Source organism: Pseudopodoces humilis, chromosome 2 (assembly GCF_049639895.1).
Source record: "Pseudopodoces humilis isolate 2021_Gansu_Grassland_sample_001 chromosome 2, ASM4963989v1, whole genome shotgun sequence".
Classification (NCBI taxonomy): Eukaryota; Metazoa; Chordata; class Aves; order Passeriformes; family Paridae; genus Pseudopodoces; species Pseudopodoces humilis.
Genome location: NC_142201.1, coordinates 67878273 through 67892009, shown reverse-complemented (window position 1 = coordinate 67892009; position 13737 = coordinate 67878273). Strand labels below are relative to the sequence as shown.

Here is a 13737-nt window from a genome sequence, read left to right as displayed (position 1 = left end):
TTTTTCCACCCAGCAAAGTAACACACACTGCTTTTTTATCTCTATTCAGCAGCAATACTGGAAATACAAATATTAAGTGATGGATTTAGATATGTTTGTGTCTGGAAGGCAGAAGAACAGCAAGGGTGTTCTTCATCAGAAACCTGTTATCATTTGACACACTAAAAGCTTAATTAAATGGAATTCAATCACTCCAAGTACAATCTATGCATGGTAAAAGAAATTAATTATAATGACTGTTTCTTGCAGCCCATTGTGCTTGTACAGCAAGTTACCCTCCATAAATAAGCCTGATGGCTTTGACACTGATAAGTTCAGTGTCTGTACCTTTATCACTACATGATTGTGTAATCATGATTTGTCTTTCCCTTTTACTCCTTTCAGCTGCTACCACCACCCATTCTACAAACTGCTAAGACACTCCATTGACAAATGAATACCATCCTATCCAGCCACTCAGCAAGAACTATTTTGAAGCAATTCAAAAGACTTCTCCTCCCTATCCCAATGGCTCCACAGACTGTCTGGGGGGCTTAGCCAATAAAGCTTCCAACAGAGCACCACAGAACAACTGCTGGCTTTATCCAAAAGTTAAACACAGGACAGAAATACAAGACTACTATATATTTGAATTTTGAGTAAGTGATTTTTGCATAGAAAATTTTAAATTGCTACAACAAAGAGCTATGTGTCTTCCTAAAAACCGGATCCCATTTTTTGGAACATGTTACACTCTGATTTTACAAGAAAAACTATGATGTGATACAAAACACAGCAGAAAATGCTGTGTTCATTCAAGTATAATTCTCTGTCTTCCATTTCCTGCAAAACAACACCTAGTTGAAGAAAAGAAAAAACAACTTCAAAACTGTAATGACAGAGGCACTAAATACACCAATTTTCTTCCCCTCTGGTCTTAATTTCTATATGCTAAGAATTACAAGATAAAACAAGGAGATTTTTTTTTTTCTTTCCCGAAGAGAACAATAAAGAGGAACAAAACCGCCTCCAAACCACAAGTTCATTATAAATAAAATTCATAACTTAGGACACTTATTTAGGCATCAAAGTCAGGACAGACATGCAGGAGCAGAATCAAGTATGAAAGGCAGCAAACTATTTACCTACATTCTCCCTTATCTGGCACCACTCAGCACACTGAATTACTCACTTTGGTGCTTGTCTGTTGGTTGTGGGCTTTTTTAAAGCTGACTTTGAAATTTACCAAGCAGCACATTTGGAGATAAAGGCACTGACTGATAATCATTCTGTGCTCAATGCTTAGGGCAAGCTGTCTTTCCTACATTTCATTTCCTGGAAAAAAAAATTAATACAGAATTTAAAGGAGATAATTTAAGAATAAAACTAAATCCCCATGTCCTTGAACGCTGGGAACTACTCTGGTTTTTTTGCTTCTCCTGAGATTGTTCCAGATTTAAACTGAGGAATGCCATTTCAAAAGCAAGAACAAGAAAACTGACATATTTTAAGTCAATATTTGACAATCAAGAGCTCAGAATTACTACTCTATTAAAAGATCAACAAAAACACATCAACAAAACCATGTGATTCTCAAATATTGAGTGGAAAGAAATACTAATATAAAAAACAGCTGCCCCATATGCATTAGCCTCAAAACTTGCTTTTTACAACTCATTACCAAATACAGTTACAACCTTTACCCAAATGTTCTTGGGAGCATTTCTCAATGTATAAATATTTTATTGTCTTTTGCCTGATTTTAATTAACTCGCAGTCCAGAAGTCTTTTGAAATAAACCCTTCACATCAGCACTGAGCACACTGGCTTAACTGAAATGCTGGTAAAGTCATGCTCAGAACAACCGAGACTGACAGGCACAGGAGATGCACAAGAGCAGAACTGGCTTGAGAAATTTCAACAGAATTTGACTAAAATATGAAATGTCATTTAAGAAAACAAACCACAAAAAAACACAAGAAAGCCTTGATCTTGTTTGAATTTTATTTGACTCACTCCAATTCAAACGGTAAGATTTTATTCCCTGCAGCTCTGCTGCAGAGTTATCTAGCATAAGAGTGTATTTGAGTGAAACTGCATTTCCACAACATTCACCATTTTTGATAAATAATAACCTTCCCAAAAATAGATAGATTTTTATTAAGTACTTGTTAAGAAGACCAGTATTAAAGAAAGGCTCAAGATTAAGATTTATCTTCCAAGAAAAGTTTGAACAGTGCAGGAAGATAAGATACCTATCCAGTCTCTGAACAATAAGGAGGTGCTGAATAAGGGGAGGGGCAAAAGCACATGGTTCTGGAAGAAGAGACAATTATGCATTTACCACAGGATGGATAAATATCGTTGAACAGTCAGATTTAGGACCGGTTGTACTTCATTTAACAAGTCAAGGGAGTTCCTCCAATATGGAGTTTCCACGTATGACATAGCACTATGGTACATACACCACACTCACAGCAGCAGAGCATACAAGATAAAAGTGAAAGCCACAAAATCTGTACTGAAAGACAATCTCAGCTTAAAAATGCCAGGCTCTTTGTAGAGAGATATTTCAGTCTTCATAGTTAATTCAGGGACAGTTACAGCTGCCCTTCTGGAGTCCACCCCCACCAAAAGTAGCCCTTAAAAATTTTCCACTCCTTACTCCTGCAGTTAAGTGCAAGGAGCACATATGCTGGGATCATCAAGTGCCTGCATGAGAATGCTGGAACAAGAAGTATTGTGCAACTGCACTGCAGCCCTCTGTAGGGATTTCCCTGGCTATCCCTTGAACCACCTTCTCCCTTCCTAGTGAGAAGAAACAATTCAAAATCGACCCTCTCCAAATTAAAACTATTTTGCAAATACCTGCTGCTACTTTCACCAGAGCACTCATCACAACCTTGCTCACAGTTTACCAAGCATTCCACCCACTACAATGGCTATTCTGAACCTCCAAATAATTTCAAACATATGTAATTTGAAAAAAAAATTCTCCATTTGCAGACTTACATGAAATCCCGATTTATCCAGAAATATACTGGCCAGATGCAGTAAGAAGACAGAAATCAAACCCAGTTGCAGTTTCTCTTTATTAAGAGCTCCCAGCTATCTTGCCATTAGTTATGAAAATGAGATCCGCAAACAAAGTCAAATATCTCAGTAACAAACTGTTGTCTTGGTGCCAGACCTAACCTATTGCACTCAAAAACCTCAGTCTTATGTCTAGACCACTAGAAATACTCACCAGTGTAATGGGTTTTTTTGAGATAAAAAGCTTCCCTTCCTAATTTCTTGAGATTGAAAAGAACGTGCATAGAGCTGACCTTACACAAAATACTTAACGTATCTTTAAATTATACAGATGGTCTCTAACACACCTTTTCTTGGAAATCCACAGCATGAAGAATACACATTACAACACATTTTGGTACAAAATCTTTGAATATTCATGTCAAACAATACTCCACTTATGGGCTGTAACATAGGTAGTGGAAGTTACTAATTTTGTGTTGGACTTCATGTTAACATCATTACCACCAAATCACATGGACTTAGCAAATGTGGACTTATTCCCCACATGTAAAATATTTTAATAAAGCTTTTTGCAAGTTTGGGGTTTATTGCAAAAAAACCAAACCTATACAAGTATGCAAAGTATAAATCACTAAAACTTGCAAGTCCAATAGAGTTTATTTGTATCTCAGATCAATAACCTGGATTCAGAAGTGAGAGCTAAGCTTTCACTGTCACACAACATAACTGTTATGATGCAGAGGTTAAAAATAAACTCACAGGCAAAATGACATAAATATTCACATGTAATATGCCCTAAGTAATGTGTTGTGCATCAAATACAACAACAAAGCACTGGTCCAAGAATTAACTTTATCTTGATGTTACTGCCCATAATAATAAGAATTCTATAAACAAAAGAAAATACTGCAACCAGGTATTCCAGACTTTAAAAGCACATGAAGGCTTCTAGTTACTCTCTAATAGCATATAAAAGGTAAATATACCTAAAAATCTTGTGCAATATTTAATCTTCAAAGAAATACTGAAAAGAAATGCTATTTTAGAAGAACTATTTTATAGTAATGTAATTTATAGTAAGTTTTTTGAGACTTACTAGTATATGCCACATATATTCACATATAGATTGGCACTAATCTACTTTAAGAAGAGAATCCTGAATTTACAACCTCAGCTATGAAAGATTTTTGACTAGCACTGCACTTCCCTATTTAATCACTATTCCATTATTTCTCTGTATTAATAACATATGTCAGATTCTGGGGACAAACTAGGTTGTACCATCTACAGTATATATTAAGTATCAGAAACAGATTATGGTGATGTGGGTCTCTGCCAAACCACAGAGCATTGCAACATCGCAGCTTTACTGAGTGCAACATCGCACTGCTACAGTATATGGCTATGAAGTACTGTTCTTTTTGAGATGAAATACACTGTTCCTTTCAGTCTCAACGAAGAACACATATAGCTTCCTTCTTTTTATTTTGAAATTACTGTCCAACTTCTATCAAGTGCTAGAGATAATTTCTTATGCAATGTGAAACAGTTAATATTGCATAATGAAGATGACAGAAGAGCTTACAGAAGAACTCAGGACTTCCTTTACAAAAAAAAAAAAAGAAAACAACAAAAAAAATGAAAAGAAAAAAAAAAATTAGCTTAGCTTTAATTTCCATCCAAATTGTCCACAGAGTCAGACTAAAAACCAGACCTTCAGCTGCAGCTAAAGAGCACCCCAGGTTAAGGCCACCTTTGTTTCTCAGCAGTGGTCCGAGCCCTTTACGTAAATCAGACCAGCCCCGAAAGAGACTGAAACCATCACAGCAGGTAGACACCAACACAAACACTTCCAGTTTGTATCCCTTGTGTGAACATCAAATATCATTTTGGCACCTCCATCCCACTAAGGCACAGATTTCTTCTTAGGTAGTAGTAAAACATACCTACCAAACTCCTAGACATAATCTCTGGTTTTACTTGGCTAATTTCAATGGGATACATAAAACTCAAGGAGTTTCTCGCTTGCTTCTGTCTCTGTAACAACAGCGTCATGGAATAGTCTTAGCTAAACTCTGCCACAAGCCTTCCGTTTAACTCTAAAATGAATCTCCCAAATAATTTTAAGTAAGCAGCCAAATCAAAACAAAACCACAAAAGTGATCCTGTCACTGGCAAGCTATTTTCAAATTTCTTTACAGAAAGTAAGAAAAATATTCCAAGATGCTGATGGCAGTGTCAGTGTTGTGCAATCTGCCAAATCTTCATTTTACACATTTCTATCTGTGGAAAATGTACACTAGGTTTTTTAATCGCATTTTACCATACATGCGGAGTCTTACTACAAATTGAGAGCAGGCCTTCACTGTGGATGGTTTACAAGGAGCAATAAATTTATCCTCTGTCAAGGAGCTAAACACAAACCCAGTTAGTGACCACAAAATACACCAAATTTCCACAAATATATAAGAGCTCTCAGCTGCAAATTATACTTTTCAGGCTCAGCAAACCTACAAATAAGGTCTTAACTTTTTCTTTAAGTATTGCACTCAAAATCAAACAGACCTCCTAAACAATTTATCTACACTGTTAGGAAGATTTTATAGCAAGTTTTTTCCCACTTCAAATTTCTTTTCAGATATTGAAGTGCACAATGCTATTTGCAGAACCTCAACTGATGTCTCAGCAACCTTTCTTTTACCAACTCTTGCAAAGTCTTGATTATTCATGGGTTTTTTTGCCTCAGTCCTTCCTTACAATCAGTGCTTTCTACACTTAGTAGTACATCTGTGACTATATTTGTCTGGAGGTATACCAAATGAAAAATATTTCAGTCATTATTTTAAGATGTTCTGCAACATATCTATAACTGAAGCTGTCAAAAATTAAACACTGGCCTTCTAGAAGAAATTACAGAATAATTTTAACAATAACTGAATTCCAAAAGACATATCTCTAAATGATGTGAAAAGTGGTGAAGAACTGGGGTCTCCAAGTTTAGATTTTGTATTATCATAACGAAATTAAGATTTCTCATTGACACACTGCTCATTTTCCAATGCTTCTAAAATGGAAACAACATGCTCAGTCCTATTCCTTTAACAATTACAATGAGCTAAAGTTTACCCATGCAAAATTGTGTCGGGAAAGGCTTTCTACTTTAGTAGGCTCAATTAATTGCAGTAAAAACAGACTTAATGTGAAAAAGAATACTGATCAGCAGGAACGTTTTTCACCAAATTCAGAATAAGGAATAACCAACCTAGTGGATCCAATACTGTGCTCAGAAGAGACAGAAAATAAGGTGAATTATCTCTTTTACATAAAACTACAAGAATGATTAGTCACAATCCAGATCTGTATTTCTAGATTCCTGCAAGCTAGTGTAGCATTTACAGGCTGAGTCAGAACTGAGGTCTCCATTCTGCTCACTACTGCATAAGCAGATACAGAGACATCTCCAGAAGTTTACATTCTGAGTTTTACTGAGTAACAAAGCTGACTGACCAGAAGTATAAAACAAGTAAATCCCATACAAATACTATAACCATGGCTTTCAACATTCACGAAAGTTATACCTAGGATGAACCCTCAACTAAAAGAAGTAGTAAAGCGTGCCTTTAGTCATTTTGTTCATAGTATCATGAAAATATTTCTTACCAAGACCGCTGCAAGGACCACATTCAGATAGCCTAAGTTCCTCCTGCAGCCTTAAGCCAAACCAAGGAAGTGAGATATGGTCTTCGAATGATCGAAAGTTTAGGTTTGGGTATGCATGAAGCAGTCACAAGCTCCATGGTGAAACACTACAGATACCTGACATTGTCCCTAATTCCATATTTGAGAAGTGCAACTCGTCCTCATTCAGGCCCTGGCTGACCTGTCCAGTTACCAGATGATGTCTGCTAATTTTTTAACATGCAGAATTGAGCTGCAGATTCTGCTGCAGATGTGATCATTTTCCTGCATTCATATATACTCAGCATTTGTTTTTTGCCTCCCAGTCTTGCTGGAACCTGCCAGTAGCTACTTCCCAGCATTCCCAACATGTGAGGAGTTAAATCTCCTTCAGTATACATCCCCTCCAGTATTTCATGAAGTTAGACAACAAAAGCAGAAAGAAACCAGTTCAGGTAATGACAACAACAAGGGTGTGTGGCAGGAAGGAAGGAACAGTTTATATCATCAGCCTGCACTTCCATCTGAAGTATAGAGCTGCACCACAGCCCAGAGCAAGGATCAATCCAACCACAGGTTACAGCTGCTCATCCCCAAAGAAAATGAGATGAAGGTCATGCAAACATTGTTTCAGCATATGGCAGATGTATGTTATGAAGCTTCTGCTACAGTGCCATACCTAAAAATGTCAGTTGTTACTAAGATGCTTCTTTTTGGTTATTAGATACATTTTTAACCTGTGAAACAAAAAAAAAAAAAAAAAAAAAAAAAAAAAAAAAAAAAAAAAAGAAAGTGGGTGGGGGAAATGATAAATACAAATAATTTTGGAGTATTCCCAAATATATACACACTGAAGACGAGCTTTAGTAAGTTTATCCCCAGCCACTGCTTCAGATAACAGAGAAAGAGGTTCTTCGTTTCATTACAAGAAGCATTGCAACATGCTACAAGGGCTCAACCAGCTCAATATATTGGGAGTCAATATTGGCTATATCGACTCAATATATAAGGAGTCAGAAAGAAGCTTCTCCAAGCTCTTCTTTCTCAGACGCCACCTCCAATTCCTTCTCCAACTGGAGAAAAACAAACCCAAAACAAATATTGAGAATGGCAAAAGATAGGCTACTCATTTATGTTACAATCAGCAAACAATTGTGAAAAAAAATTTAAAAGGGAAGGAAAAAATATCCATACAGAAAAACTCAATTAGCTATTTTTATCACAGAATATAATGAATCAGAACTTTCAACAAGTGGGGAATACAAAAATACAGAGAAATAATCATACTTCTATTGCTACAAAAACATAAGGGACTAACTTCAGAATATTATGCACAAAGGCTACTAGGAATACAATAATTTTCAAAGCCACAAAAAGGATCTACAGAAGGCAAAAGAAAAAGCACTTAAGACAGAAGAACAGAGATGCAGGACTTCTCACATTTTGCTCTGATACATTAAAATGCTATAGTGAACAAATTATTTCTATGTTCCAAGTGTATTATAATGCTACTGCACTAATTATTCATCAATTAAATAATTTTTTAGACTGAATGACGGACAACAAAACTCAGCTGCCACACAACCAGCTGCTCCTTTAAGTCTCTCATATCTGAACCTTATTCTTGGATGCCTTTACTGATGTAGCCATCCTTTTCCACTGTTAGCCTCCATCAATACATATCAAAAAGAATGTCTCTATATATGTTCAGCTATTTATCAACATTCTATATTAAATTTCCTAAAAAAGAAGATATACATACACATTTCCACTACAGATGCTGACTTTAACAAGGAGCAAACTGAGCAGGGTTTCTATTTGTTATTCTTTTCCACTTACTGCCCCCTATTAACATTGACCACATACAACCATTTTAGACCATATACAAACCACAGACATATCCATGCTCTTCTATGTCTGCAAATGTCTTGCACCAAACATCTAGTTTTCTTAAAAATAACCTCTCCCATACCACCGACATCTCTTAAGTATAAACGATTGAAGAGCCATGCATGTTAAAATTAAAACCTTTAATTGTTTGGTAGATTCCAACATTTTGCTGTTTACCAAATGCAGAATGCAATCCAACAAGAAAACAAACCAACAAGAAAAACTCCACCATGAGCCAAAAGCATCACCCTCTGTTACCGCTCAGACAGAAAAAGAATTGGATCTCCTAGAGGGCATGCAAAGAACTGCCCAGAAAGAAAGTGCTGGCAGAACCTTTTCATACAGACATAAAATACACCGACTACAGGAAACGGTGGACACCGTTAATACTTTTTAGTCATGCAGGCAGCTGTCTGTGGACTCCTAAAATCCCAGGAGAATTCCAACTATAAGGAGAAGTACCATGGGCACACAAAATACAGAGAGGAAGCTTCCCAGATTCTGATGGTAACTCCACTAAAATAAAGGGGATTATTCAATTGAGCAAGAACTTTTGGACTGAGCTTAAGTTTTTCATAGCTTGCTTTAAAATTGCCAGCTAGAGTGTTTAAACAAATATCAAACCATTTTCATTTGGTCCACCCAAAAAGCCAGTGTGATTAATTTCACAAGCCCATAAACCACTGCATGTCTATTTATCATTACAAAAGAAATACAACTTGCAAACAGCCCTGCTGTTATTCACAGTCAAACTCTAACTGCTACCAAATGGTAAAACTGATAAATTACCTTATTAAATTACTGAATGCAATCAGAGGTGCCCTGCTGCCACTACAGTCATCAGTGCTTATGTGAAAATTTGAATAAAATTAGGCTCTAGATATGCAGTTTAGTCTTCAAGAACTGCCACAGACACATCTCGTCCCAATGAAGTTAATGAAACTACTCAGGCAGAGAGGTCAATATTAGCAGGTTTCATTCCAGGAGTGGAGTTTTAAGCCATAAGTAGCACACATTGCTAAGGAATAATGCACCACAAACTTACAACACCCAGAATGTGATATGTCACCATCCAATCTATTAGTGGAATGCAAGTGATAAAGTACTGTGTTAATTATTTAAGAAGTGATGTTGAAATGGTTAGCTGGTAAAAACTGCTGCAGTTCTGGAAGCAAGTCAACTCAGTGTCAGAGAACAGGAGGCTGGGTCAAATTATGTCTACTTAGAAATACGAAGCTTACTGGAAATCACATAATTTACTATGAATTCATGCACAGCAGATCATTCTCAAAGGTGAGACAGGAAGACAAATTAACATATTTTTAAGAAGCAGCAATTATAATATTATCATTATGAGCAGGTTAATTCGTGAATCTGGCATAAACAGTTTCAAACATTATTATTATAATACTTATGTAATTCATAGCAGATTTACTAAGTATAATGGAGTCTTCATAAAATGACACTCCATCACACTGCTGCCAGCTCCTACAGAAATGAGAAATCAATTTTTTGCAAATGCAAATTACACAGTGGGTGGGTAAGAGAAATGCAAACTGCAAAATCCTACACTAAATAAAAACATATATAAACATGGTGACAGCCTGGTAAGGGCTCCTCTTCAAATAGCTAAGGAATGGCAACCCCATTTTCCTTCCTGAACAAACTCCTTTCAAATATGGAGGATGGCAACAAAAGGAGACTAAAAATGAATTTTCAAGCAATCTTTTCATAATGTAATATTTATTAGTTGTAATTAATAACAGGAATTTCTACACCACAGTTCAAACTTTCAGAGAGAAACTGCATCTAACAATGCAGAAACTAAGAGAAAAATGATCCCTTGACAGGCCAGAAAATATCTATTTATTTAGTTAAATTCTACTGACATTGGTAACATCTTCATTCAAATGTTTTTGTAATGACTCAGTATTTAAACATCACTATGTATAACAAGCTTCTTCCTGATTTGAATAAACAGGGCAGCACTAGGCCCAGCTATCCCCAGCAGTGGTATTCTCATTACAGAACAACACAAGGAAGTACTTTTCACAGAAAAAAATGTATTTTGCCTATCTTAAAATCTGTGTACTTTGTAGAAAATGTCAAGCACTACAAGCCTAGTGGCAGCACCGGGACTCCCAGGCAGGCAGGCCCTAGGAGGAGCACGGAGGTGGCAGCTCAGCCCAGGGTGACAGGGAGGAGGAGTGTGCTTCATGTCACCGTCAAGGGACTCCTCCAGGCAACTTAAAAAGCAGCACTGAGAGATTTGCACCTAATCCACCACGGCCCAGGCGAGGATTTCTGTGATATAATGCTAGACAGCCACGTGCAGGAGAGAAGGGGGTTCAAAAGGCTCCTAGAGTCAGAGAGAGAAACACTAAAAAGAAATACGTGAAAACTGAGAGCTGAGGAGCTTATTGCCTCTGAGTTTCAATCCTTTCATTGCTCTTTTCATCCAGGGGAGGTAAAATTTATTTATAGATTTATAGTATTTGAGAAAGGCAGGGGGAAGAAAACAAAAAACCTGTAAGCTTATAACTTGCTGTTTGATCATCTTCTGTATCATACTGTTTCTGCTTTATTTAATAAAAATTCACTCATTGTGACTGCTGTACAAAAGCTGTGAAGGAAACACAGAAAGCAAGCAACTAAACAGATACCATTATTTCAATATATGAAATATATGTAGTTGCCATACATATCACAATTAACTGTACATCAGTGACTTAAACAAGGGCTACTCGGTTTTATTGTTCTCACTACCAGGGCAGATTTTACTCACAAATCAAAAAAAAAAAAAGCACAGACAACTCCTCTGCTTTTGGGGAGGAAAAAAAGTACCTTTAAATGTGAACAGCCGTGCGGAGACACGTGAAAATATTCTGCTGTAAGAATAAAGAATTAACATACCAAATTGCGGCTACAAGTTCGTGGGTGTTTTTTCAAATAAAGTGACTTATGAAAATATAACCTGATTTATGGAAATACATACAAATGGAGAAAGTCGTGCTGAACGGAAGATTACCTGGCAGACCTGATTCACCCTACCTCTTCATGATCTGCTATACCTTCCTTTTTTAAATGTACCGAGCCGAGTATCCAATACAAGCTGAAGTACAGTCCGCCATAAGAAGTACTAGGAGTGCCCTTGAAAAATGTCCAGATTGCAGCTAGTGCACAAAGGACCTCGCCATGAAAATAAAGCGCATGAAAATTTCTCTCTCGCTCTTGAGCCGGGAGCAAGTGAAGAGATTAACTTCCCACCAACATCGGAAGACAAAGCGTTGGCAAGACACAAGCCAAGTTTAAGAGGTTTAGAAAGAAAGAAAGGAAAACCAGAAAAAAAAAATGAAAAAAAGAAAGAAAGAAATAAATGGGTAGAGAAATTCATCCCGAATGCTCTGCTTCGTATTTATCTACCCCGCAAAAAACACTCAACGGAGCTGAAGAGCAGTGCTACACGACTCAAACGTGAGCACTCAAGGTACTGACTGCCATAGGTAAGGGAGTCTGGCATCCCCCTTCCCTCGCTACACTGGAGGCGACGTTGCAGATCTCCCACTCCACCACCTAAAAGCGAAGCAAAACCAGCATCTGGGGAGGGAGGGGGAATGTAATTAACTGGGAACTTTATGTTCCTTAAATATGCAACCAAGACCTTTTTTTTCCTTCCCACGCCCCGCTTCTTTCCATGTTCTCTGTCAAAATCAGGCTGAAATAAACGTTATTCTATAATAAAACTATCAAATAAACAGTACAACACTCACCATATCAGCTGGAACGCTGCTGGACATTTTGATGTTACCCTAAATGGCTTAAAATCAACTTAAAAAAAACCAAAAACAAACAAAAAAAAAAGCAGCAGCACCAGGAGCAGCCCGCCGGAGATCTTCAAGATGCAAAACCGGTGTCAGTATGGGAGGCAGCAGCTTCCACGTTCCCTACGCGAAAGCGGTGCTCGATAAGCAGTGGGGAAGGCGGCCGGCTGAGAAGCAGGAATATCCAGGGGCAGCGGTGCCGGGCTGGACCGGAGGAGCCAGCGGGAGACCAGAGATGGCAGCAGATCCCTGTCAGCGGCAGCGGCGGCAGCAGCAGCACCAGCGGTGCCAGGTAGACCAGGCAGCAGGACTACACCGCCACATGAGCTGCGTGCGGGCTTTTTCCCCCCTTCTCGCCCTCTGCCTTCTCTCCCAGCCTCGACAAATGACGACAGGATGATTCACACGGGATAATAGTGCGTCCAAGTCACCTCCTCAGTCGGCGCAGGCGACCCGGGCGCGCAGGCACGACCTGGCTCCTGCCCTGGGCGGCGGGGCAGGGAGGCGGGAGGGCCGGGGTGGGCCCGGGGCCGCTGGGGAGGACGCCGGGCTGCGGCCCCCCCTAGGCGGTGTGCGGCATCCAACAGCGCCCGGCGGGGACGCGGGCCGGGGAGGGAAGGGAGGGAGGGCGCTCGGAGGGGAGAGCCCTCCCCCGCGGCGCTCGGAGGGGGCCGGGGGGCGGTCGGCGGCGGCCGCCTCCCGCAGCCTCAGCTCTCCGCTCGCATCGCCGCCGCCGCCGCCGCCTCCTCCTCCTCAGTCCGCCCTCCCTCCCTCCCCCGCCTCGTCCGCCGGCGGCTCCGGCCGCCCCCCGAGAGCCGTGCTGCGAGCCGGAGGTGCCGCTCCTTCAGCGCGGTCCTCGCCCGCAGCCGCCCCCTGTCATCTTCGTCTCAAGCCAACATGGCGCCCGCCGAGCCGAGCGAGGGGACGCGGCAGGGGGGACACGGACCCTCCGCCGCCGCCTCCGCCACCCCCGCTCCCGCCGCGGCACACGCCGCCGCCCCGCGCGGCACCATGGGGCTTGTAGGCGGCCGGGGCCGAGCGCCGCCGGGGCGGGGCCTCACGCCCTCCGCGGGCCCCCGGCCCGGCCCGGCGCGGGAGCCCCTGGGCCCCGCCGCGCTCCCGCAGCGTCGGCCAGGGCGGCATCGAGGGGGCTCCGCGGCACCGGCGGCGCCGCTTCCCCCCGGGCAGCAGAGACCCCCGAGCGCCACGTGAATCGGCGCTTTCCCCCCACGGGCGCTGCAGTTCCCTCAGGGGCTCTGCCGCTCCCCCCGCAGCCTCTGCCTCCCAAAGCGGGTGCCGTGCACGGCGTGTGGGCCCGCGCTGTCCTCCTGGA

The 13737-nt window shown here is 40.6% G+C and overlaps 1 protein-coding gene across 1 annotated transcript in view; it reads right to left on the bottom strand.

Annotated features, from left to right (window-relative positions):
- The window catches only part of UBL3 (ubiquitin like 3), a 57705-nt gene extending 44333 nt beyond the window's left edge, over nt 1-13372 (bottom strand). The window contains exon 1 of the mRNA XM_005516294.3: nt 12354-13372. Within this exon, the coding sequence (XP_005516351.1) occupies nt 12354-12380 (27 nt within the window). The 5' untranslated portion in view covers nt 12381-13372. The remainder of the gene's footprint in view (nt 1-12353) is intronic.
- Between the last annotated feature and the right edge of the window lie 365 nt (nt 13373-13737).